We start from the raw sequence: 22,105 nt of genomic DNA on the forward strand, positions 1-22,105 counted from the left end.
ACTGCTCCAGGAAGCGGCCAGAACCACGTCTCTGCGCGGCCCTGGGTGGAGGGGGGCGGGGGTGCACAGGATTCCGCATACTGCCTTTGCCATGCCTCCAGGTACCTCCCACAAAAGCTCCCACAGGCTGCGGTTCCCCATTCCCAGCCAATGGGAGCTGTGGGGGGTGGTGCCTGGAGGCAAGGGCAATGCACAGAGCCCTCTGTTGCCCCCGGGGCCCCCGGGACATGGTGCCGGCCGCTTCTGAGAGCAGCGGGGGGCCTGCGGCACCACGGTGGGCAATCCCGCAGGCCAGATCCAAAGCCCTGATGGGCCGGATCCAGCCTGCGGGCCGTAGTTTGCCCACCCCTGTTCTAACTATAAATTAAGGACTAGCCTAATCACTATGTAACAAAAACAAAGGGACATTAATGCTGTTCAAACTGTTCTGCCTAGATGGTCTGAAAGTGGCAGTTGGGGATGCTTCACTTTTTATGCCCTCAGAAGAGGGAGCCTGAGGCCATGAAGAATGCACATGACTCCTGCTGGACATTACTACTAAAAGTTCTAAACTACTGCAATGGGCCACCCACACAGCATGAGTGGAATCTACATGTGCAGTACTCAAAGAATGAGGATATTTTAGAGGGATTGGTACATGGCTCTTGACTTCAATATCAAACCTGCGGTTTGGAGTATAATGTACAGTGGTAGTAGAAGATGGGCTGTCCTGCAGGAAATACTGGACTGTCTCTTAAAAATGTTGTCAGCAAAGCGCTGTGGCTAATAGGTGGAATTTCTGTCTGAAGCAGTGATGTAAACAGGGCTTCATTGTGCTGTGTTGTCCAAGGCACAGCCTATGGCATCCCTTCTGGGAATAAAGGCTTATAACAGTCTATTCTGCCAATAGGTCAGACTCACTCTCTGAACTATACGGAGGTTTTATATTGGTAGCAGGTGTATAACTAGGGCCCTACCAAATTCACAGCCATGAAAAATGCATCATGGACAGTGAAATCTGGTCTTTTGTGTACCTTATAGTGTAAGTATACAAAAATACATAGTGCTGCCTTCAGAGCTGGACAGCCAGCAACTGCTGCTCTCCAACCACCCTGCTCTGAAGGGAGCATAGAAGGAAGGGTGGCAATACCGTGATCCCCCTACAATAGCCTTGCAACCCCTTATTGGGTCAGGACCCCCAGTTTGAGTAATGCTGAGTGTCAAGGGCTTTAAGTGTTTATATTTTGCAGTTTTAAAATACATATTCATGTTTTGTTACAACACTGAAATTTCAGATTTTTAAAATGCTATGACTGAAATTTATGAAAATGAACCATGAATTTGGTAGGGCCATATGTATAAACCAGTGATCTTGGTGTAGCCCTGAAATCTTTTAGGGCTTAGGAAGGCGCAGGTATGGGAAACCACTAAATCTGTGAGTAGGGCTGTCTCTTTCTTAGCAAAGTTCAGAGGATGACATCAACCTTTTGACAGTATAGACAGTTACAAGCTTTTATCCCCTAAAGGGGCTACTACAGGCTGTGCCACGGAAAGCCCAGCACAACAAAGCAGCAGAATCCATTGGGACTATGCCTGTTCCCTGCATGTCGTTATGTTCTACTCCTCCTCCTCCTCCACTGCCCAAGCACATATAGGACAGAGTGATCTTGACTGCCTCTAAGTTTCCTCCTATTGGGATGGCAGTGAGATGAAACTGGTGGTCTGCCTGCATTCCATAGTATTTTTTCATCAAATTAATTTGTAATCTTTAGTTTAGTTTAATTATAAAGTTTGAGATTTTCAGTTCTTTAATTATTTTCTCTTTAAAATCTTTCCTTTTAATTGCCATTTGGAGCGGAGGTGCCTTCCCACCTAATGGCTGAACCTAAACATTCCTGCTTTAAATTTGTTGGTCATGTGATGGACTTGTTTCTTTTCACTGATGTACCCAGTCAGAGTCTTCTCTTTGAAAGAGAGCCACATTCTGGAGTACTTCTCTGTATACTTGTCCATCTACACCAGAACACACCACTCCAAAGATAAGCAGTAGGCTAACACTCCACAAGGGGAACACTGGATTTTGAAAGAGTCTGACTGAGGACTCTCCCCTCCCAGAGATTCCACTCCTTCAATGCCACTATAAGTACAGACTCTATCTCAAAGATGCCTGTTACTGGTACCAAGAAAGTCTGCCATGCCTTCAGTCAGACAGACATTCTTAGTCTTCCAAACAGCTTGGCACTGGCTAAGAACTCTGTGCTAAAGACTGGTACCACTTCCACATCAAGGCAGACTAGATCTGAGCTCTGCTCTATTGGCAACTCACAACATTGACCCTCTTCCTCAGAAATTGAAAGATCAAAGAAATGTAAGATTTATGGGCCTCCTGCGTCTTCTAACAATGAGCCAGAGGTCTGCTCACCCTACACAGGCTAGTAAGGCCGTTTCTGTGCTTCACCCCGCTTCAAGTGGGACTCAGTCCACTTAGGCACTGAAGACTGGTACTGGCATATCTGCAAACAAAAAACTTGAAGAACCTCTCCCATTTTATAAATTTCAAGCATACCTTATTGAATTTATGACTAAAAGGTTCCCTCCCCCAATATTCTGGTAGGAGAGAGAGATATTTTAGATCTACTTTTCCTCTTTTTGTTGTCTATTAGAGGGCATGCTTGATTTAATAAAGTTGACCAAATCTTTTAAAAACTGTGGCAACACAAGGAAAAAAACAACCCAAAACAATGAATTTGCAAATAATGTACAGGATAACACCATCAATGACATAAAAGGGAAATTTATTTTATAAACTATGTACAAAACAACAAAATGTTGACCCAAAATCTGGAAGCAAAAGGGAAAGACACCATAGCCAATGAACGTTTATTTCCATAATGAATTTAGATTATGCTTGTGCAAGCAGAAGTCTCTCCAGAGCCTTTTTTGCCACAGAACACAAATTTTTCTCATTGCAGGTAGTTAACACACAGCTCATATCCGACTTAATTAAAACAAGGCAAGTATCATCACTACATAGTAAGCAGGCCTTCTCTGTTGATCCAGAATAAGTTAGGAGATTGTTTGCACATGGAATAGTGAGTTGCTTTAGGAAGCTATAATGACGGTCAGGGAGACGTACTACCCTCTCAGTGAGGGACTATTAATATTGATTACATATTATACACCTGCTTGACTTAAAACTTAATTTCCTGAGCTATTAATATTTTGTTTCCACGCTCCCATATATACTTCAGCCTCCACACTGAGAAACATGCAGTCTTTTTTATATAATCTGCTTCCCATTCAGAGTATCTAAAAACTTAGCTTCAGACATTCTTGTCTGCAGCTACACAGTAATAAATGCCAATCAAGTATTTTTTATAAGCAGATAACACACTGACAAGCTTGACTGTTGGAACACTCAAATCAAAAGAGGTAGTTTTATAAACCATAGCTCCTGGGGCATGGGAGTAGGACATCCCAGCGTACACATTTTATGAAATTATTCCAGAAGTAGTCCTGCCGCTCATAAGCATGCAAGTTGTTGGGTTTTTCCACATGGCACCACCAGTTAAATATGTACCCTTGCTTTCCCTGTTGATACCTGTGTTACTTCCTCAGCTTTTATAAGTTTGTTCTTTGAGTTTGGCTTCAAAATGGGACGGCCAACCTAAAAAAAAAAAAAAAAAAAATCAAATAATCTTTAATTCTATAAAATGCCTAAGAATACTCAACAGGGAAAGAATAAAATTTTCAGCAAAAAGATACTGCAGGCTGGAAGGGCTGTTGCAGTTTTCCCCAGCCTGGGAAAAATGAAACCCATAAATGTTTTGTGAAGTTGAAACAATGTACATGAACAATCCCTTTCATATGTGTAAGTATTTACTCAAAACACAAAAGAACATTCACATTGTTAAAATCAAAAAGCTTGAAGTCCCCAGTCTAAATAAAAAGGCCTACTATTGCTTCTGTAACTCAACAACTTATTTGCCTTTTTAGCAGCAATAGACCAACGCAGATGTGTGCCCCCTCACACACAAGCAGTTGATGGACAACCTGGCTGGACAACAGGTCTTAAAAGTTGACAAATTGAGTTCAACAGTCTTCCATTAATTTACTTTCAGTTTTCTAACAATTTTACACAACCTGTTCTAGGATCAACCAGTTCTATGACTTTTGTATTTGGGATCAATCATGTTGATTACTTAATGGAAGGGATCTGTAGTATCTAAGAAATATAATGCAGATTTTGTCTGTGTAGTTCCAGTGTTTCTTTTATTATCCTACGTTTTTACTGAGACTGCAACCATTGTATCTCTAATCTTGTTCAATTGTGTTTTATAAATTTAACACTTAGCTGTACAGTTGTGTAAAATGCAGACTATTTTGATATTGAATTTTCCTCATGTTCAGTGCAAATTTCAAACACACACTTTTATGGTAGAAGACAGTCTTCCCGAGAATTCTTAGCTTCACTGAGTCAACCAAACATGAATATGATGGTGGCTGAAACAGAATTTCTGATGTTCCACAACATGCTTTGGAACTGTTATTTTGAAAAATATCAGATTTAAAATAAGGTTGCTGAACACCAATACATCAAAGGTGAGATTCTGTAATGCACCTCTAAGAGGCACTGCACAGAATTTGCAGGCCAAGAGAAAGAGGGCAGTAGGTGGTAGAGGAATTACACTCGCTTTAAAACACTTTTGTGCCCTCCTAATCCTGACCTACTCCAGTGGCTAGACAGGCTGTGACATAACACACAGTTCCCTATGGGCTTGGCTAAGTTACGTTAGCCTTTGCAGGCTGCTTTATGGGCAGAAATATTGCTCAGAATCTGTGCATCACAACACAACCCTCCTACCTACAACACAGTTCCTATTGCCAGTACTTACCAAGGGTCCTATGGTAAGGCTTATGGCCATCTTCCATAGTTCCTGTGGCAGGAGAATAATGACTTTTTACACCACTGTAGAGCCTTTACCCAGCATGGAGGGGCCTGCGTGTGCGTGTCTCTCTCTCTCTCTCTCTCTCTCTCTCCGCCCAGGATGTTAAGAATGATTATACCCAAGACATTCTCTAATTTTTCACTATATTTTTATTTTTTGAGCAAATGACATAGGTTTGTCAGACATCTCTCTGCATTCTTGGTTTTTAAAGATGAAAAAAATCAGTATTGCTAATGAGGACCACTTTCAATACATGCATGCTTGTGGTCATTATCAGGTCATTTCTCATGTTTGATCAATCATCTTGTTCTAATAGAAGTGTTGATTCTTTTAGCTCTTGTATTCTCTCTCTCTTTGGAGCATCTAGTACAGGGGTGCCCCGACCCTTGATAGGCCCCCTGGGGCTCGCACACCCTATCCAACTCCCCGTTCCCCATCCCCTAACTGCCCCCCCGCAAAACCTATGTCCCATCCAACCGCCCTTTGCCCCGACTGCCCTCCCAGAACCCCTGACCCATCCAACCCCCACCACTCCCCGACTGCCCCCCCCGAACCCCTGACCCATCCAACAGCCCCCTGCTCCCTGCCCCCTGACTGCCACCCTGGGACCCCCCACTCCCCACCCCCTTACCATGCTGGACCCAGCCACGCTGCTGTGCTGCCCGGCAAGAGCGGCGGGCCAGAGTGCTGGCAGCACGGCGCGCTCAGGCTGCGGGGGAGAGGGGACAGTGGGGGAGGGTCTGGGGGCTAGCCTCCCTGGCCGGAGCTCGGGGCAGGATGGTCCTGCGGGCCGGATGTGGCCCGCGGGCCCTAGTTTGCCCACCTCTGATCGAGCAGCATACATAGAAACTTAAATCAGTCCAGAAGAGTACATTCAAGGCAAAGAACTTCAGTTGGTTATATCAGGTGTTCCTTTTGTGCTAGATAAAAGGTAATTCTGACAGCACAATGCAGCTACAACTTTCTTATCAAGTTCTAGACTTTGCCATAAACAATTTGAAGGTGATCTTTGCCTTTTGGGGAGTGTTAAAGACTAACAGAAATTGCTCTTGAACGAAGCAGATGCTGGAAAGTTGTGAAGTAATCAAATCATCATTGCTGCTATGTTCAATTATGATACCATTGTTAACATCTCACTTGCATGATCAGACTGATGTAATCTACTCTTCTACTTCAAGAGCAACAGTGCCACTGAATAAAACTGTCCGAAGATCTCACAGAAAAAGATTAACTGCATTTTTTTTATCAGAACATGAGTCTTCTCTATCTTGCCACTTGACAATGAGTATATTTAACTTTATAGTTGGGGGTTGGACTAGATGACCTCCTGAGGTCCCTTCCAACCCTGATATTCTATGATTAAAAGGAACTCTGTTTTCATTACTTCCGTCAAGTTAGTCACTTGATTTCTACCACTTCCTTTGAGGATAGATATGTTGAGTCACAAATTTACATGTTTGGTAACCAACCAGCTTTCACAGTATTGATTTCAGTTTTCAGTTTTACACTAAGAATAAAAAACAGGCACTTGTGAAATCAACACCGAGGACTGAAAAAATAAGAGCTAGTCAAGCTTTCCTCTAGTCACATTATCAGATGTTCTGCCCATTTTCCACAAATTTTAAGATCTTAACAAACTAAGCCGCTATCAGTTCACAGTTCCACTCTCTTCTCTTCAGTGTTCCATGATAGTTAATTCCACCAACAAGCCATGCCACTCACTCACTGGTTTTCCATGATTCCAGAGTCTCAAGACCACCAACATTCCCTGATAGCCTAATACTCATGTGTAGGTGATGGAAAGTATGATGAGGGATTTTTGTTTGGGTTTTTTGGGGAGTCAGAGCGTAAATAAGAGCTTACCAAAGGGGCTTCTGGACTGGAAAATGGGGAGGTGTCACAAGATCTGTTTTCTTTGTCCAATGAATCATTGCCATTTTGATGTGCAAATTTCTGTTTTAGAGCCTGAGCTATTAGAGCTGCTGGATCCCACTGTGAACTCCGCCTTTTTCTTGTCTTAGGAAGAGGTGTACCGCCAGGTGACCTACAAAGAGCAAAGACAAACTGTGTCCAGTCCATGAAAACTTAATGCTGGTCCTGGAGAGTAACTACATTATCCTAGTATGCTCTACAGTCTACACCCTAGACCAGCTTCACATGCCATTCAGGTTACAGAAACATAATTTATCAAGTAATATTGCTAACTGTATTCTGAAATGGCTCACCATGACCAAACAAGAATAAAAGTAAATGCGACAATAGTAAGAAAAATCCCCTGCCTACAGTCACAGCAAATACTTAAGTTGTTCATAATACCTCTGATATTTCCTTATTCTAGGTATTAGAATATTGTGGCAGGCCTATAAAAATATAAATTTTAAAAAGAGGTCTCATTGTACTACCAGATACTGCCGTATCAAATACGGTCCGTCACAATGACCCCTTCTGGCCTTAGAATCTATGAATCTGGGAAAAAAAGTTAATTTAATGCTCCTAAAGTACTCTACTGTCCCTATTTGTTTTCAGTTAAAACACTGGATCTTCATGAGTTCTCAAAGATCAACAAAAAGCTGTAAAGATTCTCAAAAGACTTTACAATAATAAAGTAATATGGTCTGATGCAAGACTTCAGTAAAAAATTAAACTTGCAAATATACATGTTCATCCAGTTGACCACACAAGATCCCATTTGCAAACAAGGACACTTCAACAAAATATCCACAACCAGGATGCTAAATTGGCACAGATGCATCAGTGGCTGGTTTTGTTCTCAAGTGTGTACCTGAACTTCCAAATGTGAAGTTAGAAATACTATTAAAATATCTATTTGAAAGCCAGTCATGCATTATTTATGAATCCAAAGCACTGAGTAAGTAAGCCCTGATTTTTCAGAGTACCTCAGCTCTGCCCACAAGTTCGTGCTCAAAGATTGTGGATATAGTTTGTAGGTTTGCAAATGGAATTGAAAGTTTAATTTATAGCATTTGGAACTAGAAAGGGACTTTAGACATGCCTAACTTCTAGGCATCCTGCCACCCAGTGGAATTTACAGCCTCAAGTTAGGCACCAGGATCCCCATGCATTGTATAGGAGAGTTAGATAGTAAGAAAGGGATTCTCAGAAGCCAGCAAGCTGAGCAGGGAGATGCCTAAGCTAGTCAGGAGTGAAATGTGAAGGAAAGTAATGGGGCTTTGGGCCCAGATGCACAAAGGGAATTAGGAGTCTAACCCTCATTGATCTGGGCCTCACATGTCAGAGTGACTGGCCAAAGGCAGGCATCAATCTCTGCTTGGGATTCTCAGTCGTGAACCCTCTCTTGGAGTTAGGCTCTTGTATGAGGTCAACCCTTTCTTGTGAAATATCAGAGAGATTCTCCCCACCCCCCAACACAGCCAAAAGATCAGTGGTTAGGGAAATCACCTTGTATACTGGAAACCCAAGCTCAAATCCCCGCTCTGCCTGACTTGGACCAGGGACTTGAACCCAGTATGGTCACATCCCAGGTGAGTACCCGAACCACCGGGAATTCTGAATCAGTCAGCCAGGCACAAAAATTCCTGACCTGCTTGCCCCGACTGCCTTTTGTGTGCTCATTGCACACCTACCAGGTCAGGCCCTCCAGGTGAGATAGATGCGGCGGGCGGGGGGGGGGAGGAGGGAGATGGACACCTAATATGAGAATCCTACTGGGGTTCAGTGTGCAAGAGGGCTCTCAGAAGCTCAGTTGATGCAGAGCAGTGTCAGAGCTTAGGCAGTTTGAGCACACCTATCAACAGAAACTTAGGTCCTTCAGGGATTTAGGTGCCCTACAGGGTTAGGCAGCAACTGAGCAGTAGTTTTGAGAACGTTCGCGGTGGTGAAATGTTGGGCATAGGCTTCTAACTGCCTCTATAGGAGTCTAAGCACCTTTTTGAATCTGGGCCCTAGTACTTATGTGGTGAAATCACATACTGAAGGCACGTAAAGCCTTATTAAAATCTGCTATACTATAAAATCTGCCCACAATTGTGCCAGTTATTGTGCACAATATGCTTGGTGAAATCCTGGCCCAATTGATAACACTCACTGACTTAATTGGGGCCAGGATTTCACCCTCTGTTCTTATATATACACTAAATTGTTTTCCTCAACAGTGATCTCTAAACAGACATTATCCTACTTCCTTAGAGTATATTTTTATTCCAGTTCAGTAAATGTGTTTATTTAGTTTCCTGTGTATCACATCTAAAAGAGCTTTTTGGCTCTGAACACAGGATATCAGTCACACAAATATTTAATAATCATAGGTTTTGTAATCACATAAGTTTAGCTTTTTGACCAAAACCATGTAAATATTAAAAATTATTTGTACCAAACTAAAGGACTTGGGTCTAGGTTCAGTAAAATCTTCAGTTAAAATATACACATGCATTATATATTTTTGAAGACTTCAAAGTTAGAAATAGTGTATTTTGGATGCACTGTTAGTTTTCCAATATTTCCCCAAGGAGTTGTCCTTTTACAATGAACTCAAAAGTTTGTTTGTTCAGATCTGTTTTCCTGCACATTTAGCTGATTTTGTAAGTGAACTCCAAATAGCCCCAATCAAAAAAAACAAACAGGAGACAAAAGATTGACTGACCTATGCAGGAGACTACAGTTTTAAATTAGAGAATGCTTTGCTTTTGTATGTAGTGCATTTTCACTTGGTACTCTAGGCAGTGAAGATACAGCACTCTAAGGGAAAAACTGCCTGCTCAAAATCTCTCAGGGTACATATACATGACCAAAAAAACCTAAACAGCAGCAGTGTGTCAGAGCCCAGGTCAACTGGGGCAGGATCGTGGGGCTTGTGCTAAAGGGCTATAAATAGAGCAGACATTCCCACTCAGGCTGGAACCAAGTCCCTGAGACTGGCAAGGCAGGTGGGTCTCAGAGCCTGAGCAGGAACATCTACACTGCTATTTTTAGCCCCATAGTGCAAGTCTGAGTCAGTTGACCCCAGGTGTGAGACTCACTGCCCATGTGGGGGGAGGGGAGTTTTGCTGTGTAGATGTACCCTTAGGAAAGTGTTAAATGACAAACTACTTGCCTAACAAGCCTTGTGGGTAGGGGAGAAGCAGTAGATGTGGTATACCTTGACTTTAATAAGGCTTTTGATACTGTCTTGCATGACCTTCTCAAACTAGGGAAATACAACCTAGATGAAGCTACTATAAGGTGAGTGCATAATTGGTTGGAAAACTGTTCCCAGTGAGTAATCATCACTGGTTCACAGTCAAACTGGAAGGGTATATGAAGTGGGGTCCCACAGGGATCGGTTCTGGGTCCGGTTCTGTTCAATATCTTCATCAATGATTTAGATAGTGGCATAGAGAGTACACTTAAAATTTGCAGACAATACAAAGCTGGGAGCGGATGCAAGTGCTTTGGAGGATAAGATTAAAATTCAAAATGATCTGGACAAACTAGAGAAATGGTCTGAAGTAAACAGGATAAAATTCAATAAGGACAAATGCAAAGTACTCCACTTAGGAAAGAACAATCAGCTGCATATATACAAAATGGGAAATGACTGCCTAAGGAGGAGTACTGCAGAAAGGGATCTGGAGGTCAGAATGGATCACAAACTAAATATGAGTCAACAACGTAACACTGTTGCAAAAAAAGCAAACATTATTCCGGGATATATTAGCAGGAGTGCTGTAAGCAAGATGAAAAGTAATTCTTTCACTCTACTCCTTGCTGATTAGGCCTCAACTGGAGTAGTGTGTCCTGTTCTGGGCACCACATTTCAGGAAAGATGTGGACAAACTGGAGAAACCAGAGAAGAGCAACAAAAATGATTAAGGGTCTAGAAAATGACTTGTGAGGCAAGATTGGAAAAAAATGGGTTTGTTAGTCTGGAGAAAAGAAGGCAGAAAGGGAATAGGATAACAGTTTTCAAGTACATAAAAAGTTGTTACAAGGAGGAGGGAGAAAAATTGTTCTCCTTAATCTCTGAGGATAGGATAAGAAGCAATAGGATTAAATTGCAGCAAGGGCAGCTTACATTGGACATTAGGAAAAACTTCCTGTCAGGATAGTTAAGCACTAAAATAAATTGCCTAGGGAGGTTGTGGAATCTCTGTCATTGGAGATTTTTAAGAGTAGGTTAGACAAATACCTGTCAGGGACAGTCAGATAATGCTTAGCCCTGCCTTGAGTGCAGGGAACTGGACTAGAAAGACCTCTCGAGGACCCTTTCAGTCCTGCGATTCTATCACCTCAGGTAGTTGTCAGGAGCACCTGTCCATTAAACAAGTTTTCACCCCAGCATTATCTGCTGCTCCCTAAATACTGTAGTGTTGTGTATTTAAGAGTAAACCAAAAATATGTCATTTAAATCAACTTACTTCTCAATAGTTCGCAGTCGAATTTTGTTTATATCCTTCAAAACATCCATCATACTAAGAACATCCTTTGTCTTCTGGTGTTCACCTTTGTCAACAGTTGTTGAGCTGGTCTTACTTGCAGCACGACGTTGTTTAATAAGTTCAACTGCTGAATTACTGGCATCAAAGCCAGACGGTGCTATGGAGGGAAGTGGGGGAGGTGGAGGAATTACGAAGTGATCTGGTGCGGTGAACAATGGAGTAGAAGTCATTGCTGGCACTGGGAAAGAACCACTTGGAATGCCAAATGAATTCAAGACATCTGAACCTATCAAAGAAAATAAGTAGTAGTATATTTTTAATTCAGAGAATGAGTTACTAATCTGTGAAATTTTGAGAAGATCAAGCCAAGTCCAGGGTGTCTGAGTTATACTGCAAGATCCTAATCTGTTTTTTCTTAAAATGTCAAACACCTAGCACAACATGGTGCTACCAGAAATAATTACATAAAAAGAACGGTTAAGCGAAAGTTATTTAGGTTTCAAAATCAAGCAATCAAGACTTAGAAAATGCTAGATTTAAGATGTCTATGCAACCTTAATTCTGTCCATTTGTACATCCAGCCTGTGCACTGAATGAGGCAGGGGTCCTGTTGGGGAAAAGTTAAGTGTGACCATGTAATTAAAAACAATATCATAATGCATACAAACAAGCCCCAACCGGTCTCTCCCTCCACCCGCACCATTCTCATTGGTGCAGTAGCTCCTAGGCATACCCAGTGCAGAGCGTGTTGCTCTTGAGACATGGGTCCAGCTCTTTAGAATGTTTTGTTCAATTATTTTGGCAGCATACCTAAAATTTTATTAAGTACAAGGGAAATGGTAATTAACAGTTTATAACTCAGCTAAACCTATACAGAATTCCACAAGACCAAGAAAAACCCTCTAGCCCAAGGGCTTTTCCCCGACACATTATAAAAGACTTGCTACAAACAATTCAGATGTTAGAGCAAAAAAGATCAGACGAATCTTTTATAATGCAGAGTGTTAGGCAGGCTAAATATAGGATTGCTCCTTGCTCACCCTTATAATATAAAGGGTGAGGCTATCGAATTGGTGGCCCAGGCACTCTCTCATGTGACAGTGCAGAATGATACACACTATTGTGGGCTTCACCAGAAAAACAGATGATTTAAATCAACTCCAACTTGAAGGTGATGAACTGTACGGAATGTGAGGAGAGTGAAAAAAAAATTAATTTATAAATATAAGAAAAAACAATCCTGCATTCAAAATACTTTTCACTTAATTCACATAAATTTAGATAAAAAGTTAATCACGGGATAAGTATGGGCATAAAACAAAGGAAGCTCAAAGTTTAAAGACTGTAGTTTAAATAGAAACAAGCTTACCTGATTGATTGCTATTTCTTGATCCTTGCACTGCAACAATTGCAGCAATCTGGGCACGAAGAAGAGTTAACTCATTTTCAAGTGCAGAAATTTTTTTAATTGCTTCTTCATTCACAAGATTTTCTTTTTCTGCTCTACTTTTTAGAACAGCTGGCAAGGAAACTATAGCTGGAGATACATCATGGTCAACTGTAATTATTTCCTTTCCCCTTGATTCAGCCCTAAAAAAATTAAAATATAAAACTTTTTAAAGTTTCAACTGAATAGTAACAGTTTCATGCCCCCCACAGGGGAAAGGATTAGATTAAAAATGCATTTTTTTAGTTACTGGCACAAGAAATTGAAGTTATGAAACACCATTGACAATGACATTAGGCTTTAATGTTTCAGAACTTCATCTCTTTCACAAGACATTTTGCATTACATTGTTTTATAAGCACTAAATGTTGCATTTTTAAGTATTAAATTTTTTTTAAAAGGTTATCAAGAAAAACCCCTTGAAAACGCACTTTTTAGAATACTTGGGCAATTTACTCAGCAGCAGAGATTGACCATTACACAATGGTTATGCTAAATGATTGAGTTGTAAAAAGAGGTAACAAAGAGCACTTTCTGCCTAGATACAATCAGGAAGAGGGCAGCTATAAATTTAGATGCATGAATAAGGAAGAGAAATGGGTGTAGAAGATAATGAGACACACCCAGCGAGGACTCCCAAGAGTGTTAGTAGCCCCAGAAGCAGCATGTGGGTTCAGGGACAAGACAGCTGCACTGGGGGGAATACTAAACGCACATTGTAGCCCTTATGGCAGATAACTAGAAAACATTAAACGTGTATCAACTGATAGTGTGTCACCTGCTTGAGTAGAGCCTGAAACAAAACTTAAAACAGTGTGACCTGCTTCATTCATCTCAATCAGGGCCCAAGGGGTTTTCCAGCCAAGGAATCTGCATTTTTCACAAGATACCATGGGATTCATCATTTTGCTTTAGGCAGGCACGTAACATTTTGTCTTCTGTCTCCCTGCCCTACCAGGGCCTACCCACAGTTTCCTCTTGCTCTCCAGATTACCCCACAAGGAGAAGTTAATTTGGATTACAATGCATGCTCCCTTCAAGTATTCCATGGACCTAGAGCTGGAGTTCATCTTGTAATTAGAATGGGGAAACTATAAGTGCAGGAAGAAAAGGAGTACTTGTGGCACCTTAGAGACTAACACATTTATTTGAACATAAGCTGAAGTGAGCTGTAGCTCACTTCATTGGATGCATTCAGTGGAAAATACAGTGGGGAGATTTATATACATAGAGAAGTACCAGTAACCAGACTGATCACTTAAGGTGAGCTATTACAAGCAGGAGAGCGGGGGGGGGGGGGGGGGGGTACCTTTTGTAGTGATAATCAAGGTGGGCCATTTCCAGCAGTTGACAAGAACATCTGAGGAACAGTGGGGGGTGGAAAGGGGGGGATAAACATGAGGAAATAGTTTTACTTTGTGTAATGACCTATCCACTCCCAGTCTTCAGCCAATGTGCACGGGCTGAAATTGTGGAAAAGCAGCATCACTTGCCCCGTAACCTCAGCCGTGCAGAACACAATGCCATCCACAGCCTCAGAAACAAATCTGACATCATAATCAAAAAGGCGGACAAAGGAGGTGCTGTCGTCATCATGAATAGGTCGGAATATGAACAAGAGGCTGCTAGGCAGCTCTCCAACACCACTTTCTACAAACCATTACCCTCTGATCCCACTGAGGATTACCAAAAGAAACTACAGCATTTGCTCAAGAAACTCCCTGAAAAAGCACAGGAACAAATCCACACAGACACACCCGTAAAACCCCGACCTGGGGTATTCTATCTGCTACCCAAGATCCATAAACCTGGAAATCCTGGACGCCACATCATCTCAGGCATTGGCACCCTGGCAGCAGGATTGTCTGGCTATGTAGACGCCATCCTCAGGCCCTACGCTACCAGCACTCCCAGCTATCTTCGAGACACCACTGACTTCCTGAGCAAACTACAATTCTTCGGTGATCTTCCTGAAAATACCATCCTAGCCACTATGGATGTAGAAGCCCTCTACACCAACATTCCACACAAAGATGGACTACAAGCCATCAGGAACAGTATCCCCGATAATGTCACAGCTAACCTGGTGGCTGAACTTTGTGACTTTGTCCTCACCCATAACTACTTCACGGTTGGGGACAATGTATACCTTCAGATCAGCGGCACTGCTATGGGTACCCGCATGGCCCCACAGTATGCCAACATTTTTATGGCTGACTTAGAACAACGCTTCCTCAGCTCTCGTCCCCTAATGCCTCTACTCTACTTGCGCTTCGTTGATGACATCTTCATCATCTGGACCCATGGAAAAGAAGCCCTTGAGGAATTCCACCATGATTTCAACAATTTCCATCCCACCATCAACCTCAGCCTGGACCAGTCCACACAAGAGATCCACTTCCTGGACACTATGGTGCTAATAAGCGACGGTCACATAAACACCACCCTATACCGGAAACCTACTGACCGCTATTCCTACCTACATGCCTCCAGATTTCACCCAGACTACACCACATGATCAATTGTCTACAGCCAAGCTCTACGATACAACCGCATTTGCTCCAACCCTTCAGACAGAGAAGCACCTACAAGATCTCTATCAAGCACTCTTACAACTACAATACCCACCTGCTGAAGTGAAGAAACAGACTGACAGAGCCAGAAGAGTACCCAGAAGTCACCTACTACAGGACAGGCCCAACAAAGAAAATGACAGAACGCCACTAGCCATCACCTTCAACCCCCAACTAAAACCTCTCCAACGCATCATCAAGGATCTACTTATCATAGAATATCAGGGTTGGAAGGGACCTCAGGAGGTCATCTAGTCCAACCCCCTGCTCAAAGCAGGACCAATCCCCAATTCAATCATCCCAGCCAGGGCTTTGTCAAGCCTGACCTTAAAAACTTCTAAGGAAGGAGATTCTACCACCTCCCTAGGTAACGCATTCCAGTGTTTCACCACCCTCCTAGTGGAAAAGTTTTTCCTAATATCCAACCTAAACCTCCCCCACTGCAACTTGAGACCATTACTCCTTGTCCTGTCCTCTTCTACCACTGAGAATAGTCTAGAACCATCCTCTCTGGAACCACCTCTCAGGTAGTTGAAAGCAGCTATCAAATCCCCCCTCATTCTTCTCTTCTGCAGACTAAACAATCCCAGTTCCCTCAGCCTCTCCTCATAACTCATGCATTCCAGACCCCTAATCATTTTTGTTGCCCTTCGCTGGACTCTCTCCAATTTATCCACATCCTTCTTGTAGTGTGGGGCCCAAAACTGGACACAGTACTCCAGATGAGGCCTCACCAATGTCGAATAGAGGGGAACGATCACGTCCCTCGATCTGCTCGCTATGCCCCTACTTATACATCCCAAAATGCCATTGGCCTTCTTGGCAACAAGGGCACACTGCTGACTCATAGCCAGCTTCTCGTCCACTGTCACCCCTAGGTCCTTTTCCGCAGAACTGCTGCCTAGCTATTCTGTCCCTAGTCTGTAGCTGTGCATTGGGTTCTTCTGTCCGAAGTGCAGGACCCTGCACTTATCCTTATTGAACCTCATCAGATTTCTTTTGGCCCAATCCTCCAATTTGTCTAGGGCCCTCTATATCCTATCCCTGCCCTCCAGCGTATCTACCACTCCTCCCAGTTTAGTATCATCCGCAAATTTGCTGAGAGTGCAATCCACACCATCCTCCAGATCATTTATGAGGATATTGAACAAAACCGGCCCCAGGACCGACCCCTGGGGCACTCCACTTGACACCGGCTGCCAACTAGACATGGAGCCATTGATCACTACCCGTTGAGCCCGACAATCTAGCCAACTTTCTACCCACCTTATAGTGCATTCATCCAGCCCATACTTCTTTAACTTGCTGACAAGAATACTATGGGAGACCGTGTCAAAAGCTCTGCTGAAGTCAAGAAACAATACATCCACTGCTTTCCCTTCATCCACAGAACCAGTAATCTCATCATAAAAGGCGATTAGATTAGTCAGGCATGACCTTCCCTTGGTGAATCCATGCTGACTGTTCCTGATCACTTTCCTCTCATGCAAGTGCTTCAGGATTGATTCCTTGAGGACCTGCTCCATGATTTTTCCGGGGACTGAGGTGAGGCTGACTGGCCTGTAGTTCCCAGGATCCTCCTCCTTCCCTTTTTTAAAGATTGGCACTACATTAGCCTTTTTCCAGTCATCTGGGACTTCTCCCGTTCGCCACGAGTTTTCAAAGATAATAGCCAAGATAATGGCCAATGGAATTTTTGTGCAATTCTCTCAGTTTTCGTAGTAAAGCAGCAACGTGACATCACTAACAGCTTGAGAGAGACAAGAGACTAGAATTGCAATATTCCTTCTAACCCAAAAAAAGCAAAAACGTACCAGCCAATTCTGATCTCCCTACTTCTTCTTGTAGTTTCACACCAACAGACAAGATCAAAAGACGACAAACCCATGCAATATAAAAACTAGATTTGCAATATCCAATAAAAATACCAAATGTTAACTGAGCTGTGGGTTAGTCGTCTGAGCACATTAAGCAGCATAAACAACCAAGCTCTAGCTCTGAAATATCCACTTCCTCTGTGACTTTGGGTAAAAGTCATTTAAAAGGGACATACATAGTCAACTTTGTGTCTATTAATTTTTTTTAAGTTAAAAGTAACTTCATGTGCTATGCCTGTCCAAGTTCCGCAACAATATGTTGTTGTTTTACAAATTACATTTTCTTATTTCATTAATTATACTCCCTTCGCACTGCATGAAAGCAGAAAAAATTAAATGAAAGAAGAAATGGTGAAGCAGCCTATACCCAAGGCAAACAAACTTTTAAAATATGTAAAACTTTTCTTTCATTTATGGTATTCTTAGAGCAGGGAAGGGCAAACTTTTTGGCCTGAGGGCCACATCGGGTTTTGAAAATTGTATACCCCCACCTGCCCCCCCGCCACGTTTCTTGCCCCTTGACAGCTGCCCCCGCCCTTCCGGGACCCCTGCCCCATCCAACCACCCCTTCTCTCTATCCCGATTGCCCCAGAAACCCTGCCCGACTGCCCCCACACCGCCCCATCCAACCCCCTCCCATCTCCTTCCTGACTGCCCCCATTCAACCCCCGTTCCCTACCCTCTGACTGCCCCGACCCCTATCCACCCCCCCACACACCTCCTGACCACCACCCTAAACTCCCCTGCTCTCTATCCAACCTGCCCTACTCCCTGCCCCCTTACCATGAAGCACAGTGAGCTGAGGCTGTGGGGGAGGGGCCAGGGGCTAGCCTCCTGGGCCAGGCAGGAGGGTCCTGTGAGCCGGATGTGGCCCGCGGGACATAGTTTGCCCACCTCTGTCTTAGAGGTTTACTTGTAACAGCAGTGGGTAACAATTTAACAAAACTGATTTTGAGATAACAGGGACCCTTTAATATTTCTGCCCCAATGTTCTCATCTGCAAAAAGGGGATAGAGTTTATTACCCAACAATAAGAGGTTAGAGGAGAGTGTTAGGATTAGATTCCACCAACATTCACCCCACCCCCAAACGCTTTGTGAATGAAAGCACCATGTGCAAATGCCAGCAACATTCCTGGTACTGTACAACAACAGGGAAGAAGGAGCTCAAAGTGTGGGAATCCTCCACTCTATGTGTATGCTATATAATATTAGCTAAAGCATAGACAAGAATTGCTGGGAAAAAAAATCAAGAGGAAGAGCTAACTTCTAAAGTGTCAATTTTGCTAGGGCCCAGAAAGGTTTAGACAATTGCCAGTATCATAGGCTACAGGACCTGAGTCATTCCTATCAAAATAAAAACAGAGCCTTTACTTGCCTAAATCTAGCAAAAGTTTCTCCCTCATCATTTACCACCCTTAAAATATCACCAAGAGATGGAACTACAGAGCTTGGAGTTGTACTTTGTTCATCATAATCCAAAGAATTCAGGTCTTGGACCATCTAAAAAGAAAGCAAGAAAAAAGTCAGGCCTCTGCAAAGTAAAGAATTTCGGTTTAACAATAAAACTTCCTCAAATACGAGGGACTCAGTATTAGATAAGTGAAAGACATTGAACAGAAAAGATGCAGCATTACCATAGTCATGAAAGATAAAAAAGATTAGGAAAGCCATTGTTAAATTTAACGTGAGACTTCTTGCTTAAATAATGAAATGTTAAGAGTAGCAATAATCCACTCACCTGAAAGTGAGGTCTTGGACAAGGTTCTAAAGCAAGAACTGTCCCAAGTCTACGAACAATGCTTCGGGTAGATCCATATTCCTTACTTTGCCAAGCTGATATAATCTAAAGAGATAAACAAAAGAAATCTGGGTTTTAACTCAATGATACAAAAATTTATGTTTTTCAAAATCATTAAGAGATCATACCATACGTGACCTGACAGTTACATACTTAGATTGGTCTACAAAAATGTTTGCTATCCTAATGGAGCTAGGATTCAGAAACGACCTCAGGAGGATTTCTCTTCCAGGACCAGTTTTCAAGTTTCTGTGATGTATGTGGAGATATGCCAGGACACTCTACATGAAGACCAATAGAGGATGAAACTAACTACACCTCCTAGACAGGAGGGTATCTAGAAGGTCTGTTGGAGAACAAAGGCTCCACCCAGAACAAATGAGCCAATGTAGCCTGTATCTGGATACACAAACCACTGTGAGCAAAAATGGTTGGGGAAATCATAAAAAAAAGATTTAAGATACCTTCACCTGACATTTCCTTATGACAGCATATACCTGAAGAAAGTGCCTTCTTGAGAAGCGGGTCGAAGGAAGACATGTTTCAATCATACGGCCAATGCTGCTATGGTCTATATGAGCTTCCCACCTTGTTATAAACTGCCAAAGGAAAAAGCTACTGTCAAACCAAAGACCTTTAAACAAAAACAAAGGTTAGTCAGTGTAACCTTGTCTACACTAGTACTTTTCCTACAGTTGGTCTAGCACTAGTGCAGTTCCACCAGTAGCAACAGTGGTGTAGAACAAGTGGTGGCATTTTTACTACCACATTAAGTTTGCACACGGATCTGAGAAATGCTGAGCATACGTAAGTTCTTTGAGGTTAAAACTTGTGGCGCTACAATTAGTGCTGGACATTCTCAATCTAGTACACACCAAAAAGAGTTGCATAACAGTCTGACACATTAGGTTTTCTAAGGATTATGGTCCTGATCCACAGATGGTGAGGCCCTATAATTTCTACTGAAATCCATAAAAACTGTATGTGCTCAGCACCTCCTGTGATCAGGGTCTATGAAGCATTGAATTAATTACTATTTGGAAGTCTGACATGCTAGTTAATAGATGAAGGCAAAATGTAACAAGTAAAATCATCAGATGGGCCTTTCAGCTTGTCTACCGAAGGAAGTTTAACAGAATAATTATACCACTACAGTGCAATGTCCACATAGGGTTACTGGTATGTATATAAATGATGCAATAACCCCAAGCACATATAACCCTTTTACTGCAGCACACATCCTTCATTCACCACCTGCACACACTGACAGAAATCTCTTAAAACAACACACGCACTCACCTACCCTCATTCATGCTTACCATACAACCATGAACTTGAGCAGCAAACCAATAGATCACTAGTAATATCAGTTTACCTGATCAGCTGGTACACCAAAGTATTCTAGCAGTTGCCTTATGAGATTCAGCAGTAGAGCCATTTATAGAACAGTCCGAGAATTCAAAAGCTGGTTATAAACATTAGTTTCACATATATCCCAGAAAAGTTCAAGTTACCCTTTCTACAGCTGCAAATAGAAAAGAGCATCACTTCAAGACAAAAGACAAACTCCTGCTCAAACTTCTCCACACACTAAGGGTTCACTTCTATGGCCATTGACCACAGTGAGAACAGATTCAAGCCCCATGGCAGCTGAGAAGCCAGAACATCAAATGCTAGACCCCTACATACGCGGCCATCACTGGAGACCCACTGATCTTAGTCCTGGATCTTGTTTTAAAATCAGCAATATTTGAAAAATAAAGAACATCCCATTGTTTTAGATGCAATTGGAGGACGTCTCTCTTCTAACGATTTATCAACTTTTTTTGTTTTTGTTTTAAGAAATGGGAAATATTGGTCCTGGAAAAGCTACTCAGAAGTGCTGTGAAACGTGCTTACGTCTGCTGAATTCATGAAAGCCCCCCGCCCCTCCCCCCGCGGGCGCTTGTTTGTTTACTAGCGAAGAACAGGAAGCGCTCACGCCTTGATTCTGTCCGGGGGCGCTTCGCAGCGTTGTGAATGAGGCACCCCAATAAATCCCCCACTGGCAACACGACAGCTCCGCCACACCAGGCCCTCCGCCCCCGGGCTGCCAGGTCGCGCTGTAGGCCCGCCGGTGCCAGGCGGGGTGGACTAGCCCGGCTGTCGGAACGGGCTGCAAGGCTTGCGGCCCAGCTTGGGGCGGGTTGCCGAGGCCGTCCAGCCGAGGCTTGCGAGCGGGGGTAACAGGGCGGCGCCACGGCCCCCTGCCCGAACGAGCCCGGCCCCGCCCCAGAGCGGCAAGCCCGCCGAGGCGCGCAAGGCCGACACGTCAGACAGCCCGGCCCATCAGCTCTGACCCAGGGACCCTAAATAACCCCCAACCCAGCGTAACGCGTCCCGCCTTCCCCCCGCGCCGCCCCCGCCCCCGCCCCCTTCAACGGGGACAGCGCGCGCCCTCCGCGAGCGGGCTTGACGGTGGCCGCGTGACGCGACGTGTGCGACCCCTCCCCCTCCTCTCGCGCTCCTCCGGGCCTCAAGGGGTCCTTCCCGGGCCCCCGCCCCTTCCTCACCCCGGCGCTGCACCGCGGCGAAATCAAATCAAAACTAGCGCCTCGCAAAGCCGATTGGGTAGAGCGGATGGGGGCGTGACGCACAAATCGACCCACCACGGACTAGGGGCGTGGCGGAAAACGAGGATTCGACGGCTGAACCAATAGGAAAGCGCGGGGCGGGGGAGCGGGGGGGGGGGTGTTCCGCTCGCAGAGGCTGGGGGCTCTTCTGCCTCTGCCGAACGCGATACGTTCTTCCTCGGGGTGGGCAGCGGCTCCTGCGTCCGCCCCGCTGCCACGTGTCAGGTTCCGCCGCGCTCAGCGAGCCTGCCCTGGCAGCCCCTGCTCGCCGCGGGACAGCGTCCGGCAGCGACTGCCCGCTGTGCTGTGCCGCCTTGTGCTAGGGGCTGTGGGCCAGGCGGGTGGAGGGGGAGTTGTCAAGGCCAAAGTCAGGAACAGGTTTCAGAGTAGCAGCCCGGTTAGTCTGTATTCGCAAAAAGAAAAGGAGGACTTGTGGCACCTTCGAGACTAACCAATGTATTTGAGCATCAGCT

General features: G+C 43.9%; 1 protein-coding gene across 5 annotated transcripts; it reads right to left on the bottom strand.

The window, feature by feature from the left end:
- Positions 1 to 2,757: 2,757 nt before the first annotated feature.
- MTFR2 (mitochondrial fission regulator 2) lies at positions 2,758 to 21,626 on the bottom strand. Of its 5 annotated transcripts, none has more exons than XM_084622859.1 (9): positions 21,573 to 21,626; positions 20,396 to 20,545; positions 19,485 to 19,619; positions 18,961 to 19,065; positions 18,598 to 18,722; positions 12,693 to 12,913; positions 11,303 to 11,609; positions 6,792 to 6,972; positions 2,758 to 3,646 (listed from the first exon to the last, which is right to left on the bottom strand). In XM_084622859.1, the coding sequence occupies exons 2-9, from the start codon at positions 20,456 to 20,458 to the stop codon at positions 3,548 to 3,550; spliced, it is 1,236 nt and encodes a 411-aa protein (XP_084478985.1). In that variant the 5' UTR covers positions 20,459 to 20,545; positions 21,573 to 21,626; the 3' UTR covers positions 2,758 to 3,547. The 5 variants fall into 5 exon arrangements, with proteins under 5 accessions (XP_084478985.1, XP_084478984.1, XP_084478986.1 ...); XM_084622858.1 differs by lacking the exon at positions 21,573 to 21,626 and adding an exon at positions 21,002 to 21,142; XM_084622860.1 differs by lacking the exon at positions 21,573 to 21,626 and having other exon boundaries at positions 19,491 to 19,619; positions 20,396 to 20,993.
- Positions 21,627 to 22,105: the final 479 nt, after the last annotated feature.

The sequence above is a fragment of the Lepidochelys olivacea genome, assembly GCF_965140295.1.
Source record: "Lepidochelys olivacea isolate rLepOli2 genome assembly, chromosome: 3".
Taxonomy (NCBI): domain Eukaryota; kingdom Metazoa; phylum Chordata; order Testudines; family Cheloniidae; genus Lepidochelys; species Lepidochelys olivacea.